The 6,000-nt window shown below is 43.9% G+C and overlaps 1 protein-coding gene across 1 annotated transcript in view; it reads left to right on the top strand.

The window, feature by feature from the left end:
- Positions 1–4,257: 4,257 nt before the first annotated feature.
- The window catches only part of GNAL (G protein subunit alpha L), a 136,008-nt gene continuing 134,265 nt past the window's right edge, over positions 4,258–6,000 (top strand). Inside the window, exon 1 of the mRNA XM_037001013.2 lies at positions 4,258–4,832. Within this exon, the coding sequence (XP_036856908.1) occupies positions 4,502–4,832 (331 nt within the window). The 5' untranslated portion in view covers positions 4,258–4,501. The remainder of the gene's footprint in view (positions 4,833–6,000) is intronic.

The raw sequence follows: 6,000 nt of genomic DNA, 5'->3' as shown, positions 1-6,000 counted from the left end.
ATAATATTCCTTTCTCTTAATAAAAAAAAAAAAAAGCAGTTACTGTGTGCTGACCTCCAATGAGTTCTGCACAGTGGTATAGAAGGCATGTCAAAGTGTGGGCAAAGGGTCTGTTTGTTTCTATGCAGAAGATCAAGGCCTAGCTTGGATACCCAGAAAATGAACTAAGATACGATATGAGGAGGAGCTTCCGGCATCAGCACTCTCTGGAGGACTTGTGCCGGAGGATGATCATCAAAAATCCTCCACAGGTATCCGGACGATGCTGCGGTTGTGGCTGCATCCAGCCCACCGTCTCCTGGACTTGCCATAGGAATGAGGAGGGAGATGTCTAGGCTGGCATGTGCATACAGTGAGACAACGAATTTGACCGGATCTGTACTGTTGGAACTCAACCAGGAGTTGGGAGGGGTGCAAGGTGTAGCACTCCAAAATCTTATGACTATAGACTATCTACGGTTAAAACAACATATGGGATGTGAACAGATCCCAGAAATGGGCTGCTTTAATTTGTCTGATTTCTCTCAGACTGTTCAAGTACAGTTGGACAATATCCATCATATCATAGACAAATTTTCACAAATGCCTAGGGTGCCTAAATGGTTTTCTTGGCTTCACTGGAGATGGATGGTAAATATAGATTTGCTTTGTTTATGTCACCATGTTTCTATTATGTTAATATGTGTGCAAATTAGTTAGTAGTTTAAAACCTATACATACTTAAGGTACTCTACAAGAAGATATGTCAAAGAAATAATCAATCCTCCCATGTTTCCTTCCATATGCTACATCTGTAGCTTTTCTTCTTTCTTCCTAATTACAACCCTTAAATAGAATTCGTGCCTCATATCGAATTTACCGAGTATCATAATTCCTCCAGGTGGTAAAGATACCTCGAGACAAGTGCTGGGCATAGAAGCCACAGGGCATAAATCTGCAAAGAAGTAAAAAGCTAACCTTTTCAAACAATATGGCTTCTCTCTCACTTACCAACTTTACATTTCCCTGTATGGCCCCGGAAGATGACTGGTTAGCCAGAGACAGGTAAGATTCCTCAAGGGAGGAACAACCTAAGACAGGCACAGTCGCAGGGGGGCCATCAGGTGAGAATTTGGGGATCAACAGAGGTGAGGCCCAGAACCTCACCCCCCCTGCTTTGAGAGAAATCTTCTGCATCCGTGGATGTTTTGCTGCCCTTGTCTAGCCTGGATTAATACTTATTCCATAGGCACACACCTGATCATCTGATCATCTACATTTGCCCTCTTACAACACTAAACTATGTTTTCTACCTTTATCTTGCATCTACCTACCACTTCAGCATTTTATTAAAAATAAAAATAATAATAATAATAAAGGGAGAAATGTGGGATCAACATATAAATCAAGTACAAAAATCAAACGAATATTCATATTTGACCTGATTGTTTATAGGTCATAATGCGTGATCAAAACCGAAAGTTTCTGTGATGAATGCCCTTGTACTGTTCACCATGTAAGAATTTATTCACTATGTAAGAATTCGTTCACCATGTAAGAACTTGTTCGTTATGCTTCAGAAGATTGGAGACTGACGAGAATTAGACTTGAGATGGATTAATGATTGTACATTGAGCATTGACCCCCTATACTGAATTTTATTGTTGTTAACAACCATTTGATCAATAAATATGAGAGATGCCCTCTCAAAAAAAAAAAATATATGTGGTTTTGGGAGGAGATTTCTGCTGCTGTACTCACGCTGCCATCTTGTCAGTCCCCTCCACCAGGGTCTTTTCAATCTGTTGTGGTTTAGATGTCGGCCAAAGATTTGAGATTTTTATGTACAGATTTGTGCAGCCCACACTTCTAAAGTTCCCTCCTTTCTAGGATTTCACTGATAACTTTCTTGCTGTTTCCACAACTCTATATACTATTCTCTGACATCATAAGCCAGTAGGTAGGCCAGATGCATAGGCATGTAACCTGAAAAGTCACACAGGCTCCATGCCTGGTTACTACTACTGTATTAAAATTCTTAATTTTTCAACAAGGGGCATACAATTTTCATTTTGTATTGGTCCCCAAAATCTGGGGCCCAGTCCTACCAATAATACTGTGGCTTTTTCTGTTCAAGGATTGCAGTTTGGGGGATATACTCAGGCAAAAAGTCAAACTCACATCTCACCCATTGAACTTATCTTTCAATGATATACTCTCTTTGATTACTTTCCAGTGCATTGAGATAGGAGATACAAATATCATAATTTTTAATTGATCAGTTCTACCAAGATACTCTGCAGATCTATTGAAACCACAGTCCTCAACTGGGGGCAACTTTGCCTAAGTGGACATTTAGCATACATGAGACATTTTTTTGATGTCACTATTTGGGAAGGGTGCTGCTGGGTAGAGGTCAAGGATGCTACTAAAACATCCTACAATACAGTGGCCAACCCCTACCACAACAAATTTTAAGCCTCAAAAGTTGAGATTGCAGAAATTGAAAAATCTTATCAGCCTTGCTCCTTCATGTTTAATAACTACAAGAACTGCATTCTTGAAGTTATGTCATTATTTAATGAATCATCTATGAGTACATACTATACTAATCCAATATTGCTCCAATTCAGGGGAGGAGGAAACCAAATTGTTCTTAACTGTTTTCTTTAATTTTACTTGTTTCCAATGGAACAGTGTCAAAATGTGCAAAAATGTACAATAATAAAATGCCACTTTAATCAATTAAATGATTCCACACAAAGACCTTAAAGATAACCTTTCACTGCATCATAATTCTGTTTGCTCTTAGGAAGTTCAAAGGAAGATGGATTCAGAATGAAATAATTGTATTGGCATCAATTAAGATTAAACATAAAAGTATACCTTGATGAGCTATAATTTTACATTTACCTTAGAGTCCCCTCATGATTTCTCTTCCAGATTCATAATCATTCTTTGGCGTTATTAGAAATTGCTTATATATATGATCCAATGATTTGTGAATTAAAACTAATTCTGGATTAAAGAGAAAGCATTCACTATTACAGTGATTTATAAATACTGAATATTCCAATTTATCCTATGCATAGACCACATATTACAATTTTATAATTGGCATATCATTAAAAGTGTTTGAAATTTAAATGTGGGCCTAAACAAGACAAAACAAAACAAAACAAAACCAGAGCATTTGTCTTCCTAGGATTCTTTAATGGGATATCAGGAATTTTTTTAGTCATATAGGGTAACAGAGAGCATTGTCTGTTCCTTCTAAGAAAATGTGAGTGAACTCTCATTTACATACATTTTAAGTACCTAAAAAATTCCTATAATGTTTGTTTTTATTTTCAGCTGACTTTTATAAACAAAATGTTATCTATCTCGTGTGATACTAGTTGATATAGCTAACAAGTTATAACAGAAAAGGAATTTGTATGTATCCTTTGGTTCTTAATTTAAATATCCCTCCCTCCGAAAGGCTGTCCCTGTATCATACACAAACCCCTCCTCTCCCTATTTAAAATGGACTGTCCGCCATCACTTTTCAGAGAAACCTTTTCCTTCTCTTTACAGATTCGCACTTGCAAAAGGTCTATGAAAAGATGAATATTAAGTGGGAAATAACCGAGGAAGTTGGGGGGTCTCCGATGGTTTTGTATCCCCACCAGGCCTGGAGAGAGAGCACTGGGTCTGAATGCGCCTCTGCTCCTCTCTCTGCTACGTTGTGCATTAAAAAATCGGATACAGAGTGCAATTTCATATTCTCTCTTTAGCAAACATAAGTAGTATATGACAGTTATATGTGCTCGCTTTCAATTTTTTAATACTGTGATAATTTTTGAAAATGGTATCATGGACCTCCTGATTCGGAGATTTTGTTGAGATCAAAGGTAAAAGAATTAACGTAAGGGATCAAAAGCGTGCAGACACGTGTGCATTATTTAAGATGTGCGGGAGTAGAAAAAGGAGCCGCAGGTGCAGTAATCTCTATAGGCAGCACAAGCGGGAATTCAAGATGTTAAAGCTAGCATCTCTTTCCCTTCACCCGGCTCTACGTTTTTGTTTACCACTGTCCAAGATCAAAACCACGGTGGTGTTTTAAGTGCTGCAACTGCAGCTTCGGGTGGTGGCGGCAGCGTCCGCAGCTGCCTCTCGGGATTCGGCAGCGGTATTTACGGTATGAAGACCCGCGTGCGGCGCCGACCGTCTCGGGGGCGGTCTTTACGGTAAGGGGCAGGCCCTGGAGGCGGCCCTTACCGTAGAGGGCAGGGCTGGCGGAAGCCCGTCGGCGCGGCCAGTCTCTGCGCCGTCAGGTGACCTCCAGCCCTGGCGGCTGCCACCCCCTGCACCGGCGAAGGATGCACAATGGCCCGCGGGGACCGTGAGGGGCCGCGGCCGTGGGCCCGCACCCACCGCTCTCGCGCCCGGCAGCCTACGGGCGGCCCCGCCGCGCTGGGTCCAGGTGTAGCACCCGCGCGCCCGTGCGCGGGTGTCCGGGCTTGAGCCCCGCCGCTCCCACATGGGTCTGTGCTACAGCTTGCGGCCGCTGCTCTTCGGAGACCCGGAGGACTCCGCCTCGGATGAGCCCGCGGACAGCGCGCGGGCCTCTCCGGCCCTGACCCTGGGAGCAGACGCGGCCCGGCTCCGGGCCCCTCGGGGCGCCGGCGGGAGCCCGGCACGCGCGCGGCCCAAAGCCGTCCCGGAGAAGGAGAGGCGGCGGCGGCCGGACCAGCTGCGCGCCGAGGAGCGCGAGGCCGAGCGCGAGGCGAGGAGGGTGAGCAGGGGCATCGACCGCATGCTCCGCGAGCAGAAGCGGGACCTGCAGCGCACGCACCGGCTGCTGCTGCTCGGTAGGTGCTATCGGCGGCCGCGGGCCGCGCGGGCGCGGAAGGGGAAGGTTAGCCGGTCAACATCTGCCCCTGCTATTTGGCCGAGGACGTGTTACCGGGTGATTTTACCCTTTTCCACACCTTGTCATTTGAGCCAGTTGCTCACTTATTACTAATTAATGAGCTTCTCTGGGAATTTTCCCCGCTCAATTGATTTCTTTCCACAGCATGTAACCCACAGGGATGGCTAACTCGGCCTCTATTTCCTGCAGGAGTGGGAGTCTTGCTGCACTTTTGTTTTAAGAACACCAGCTAGAGGAGTTTATAAGGCTTTTTAGCTTGACCACAAAGCTTTTATTCCCATCACAGCAGAATAGCCGGCTTGCGGGGGGGTGCGGCTTGTTCCCTTTTGAGAAGTAACACAGCGAAGATGTGGCGCTTCTGTTTCATTGAGTGAATTCAGCCCTGGTTGGCTCAGAATGTTCGCTCCTCCTTCAGATACCAGAAGCAGGACAGCGTGGCAGGCCCCCAAAGCGCTGTCCGCTGTGCTAACTGCATGCACAGCGTTTTAAAGTAATGAACTGCTACATGACTTGCTAGTGTTTCCTCAGAGCGCTGGCTGTGGCAAGCGTTAATAGTGCTTCTGTGAGCTTACCATTGGAAAACATCTTCTAAGCACTCTACTGTAGAGTCAAAAAAAAATCACGAATCCTGATACTACTTGCTTTTAAATTTCAACACGGAAAAAAAATAAATTAAGATGTGAGCTTGTGACCTGAATTTTGTGACGAAGAATACTTGTTCCCTTTGTACTTTGCTGTGCATAGGGAAAGGATCTACTCCATGACTTGGGTAAGATGCCGGCTTAGGAATGAGTTGTATTCAAGATCTAAAGAACAGTTAAGTCTTCAGTTTAAAAAGGCTCACTTACTGCAAGAATCAATCAATAAAGCAACACAAACCTAGCTGCTGTACCCTTGTGGAACGCATAAATTCTAGGATAAAGGGAAAATTGTGGGGAGAAACAAAGAAGCAAAATAAACAATCAAGATACCCGAAAAATGAGGACGACCCGCTCAGAAGCAGTTCTCACCTACAACACTAACTTCTAGAATATGAGAGAGCAATGTTTCCAGAGGTCCGAAAATACTGGTTCATACTCCTAAAATTTCATACCTCCTTAAATCAG

The sequence above is a fragment of the Manis javanica genome, chromosome 9 (genome assembly GCF_040802235.1).
Source record: "Manis javanica isolate MJ-LG chromosome 9, MJ_LKY, whole genome shotgun sequence".
NCBI classification, from domain to species: Eukaryota; Metazoa; Chordata; class Mammalia; order Pholidota; family Manidae; genus Manis; species Manis javanica.
The sequence above is the reverse complement of the archived record's forward strand: the minus strand, read 5'-3'. Positions and strand labels throughout refer to the sequence as shown.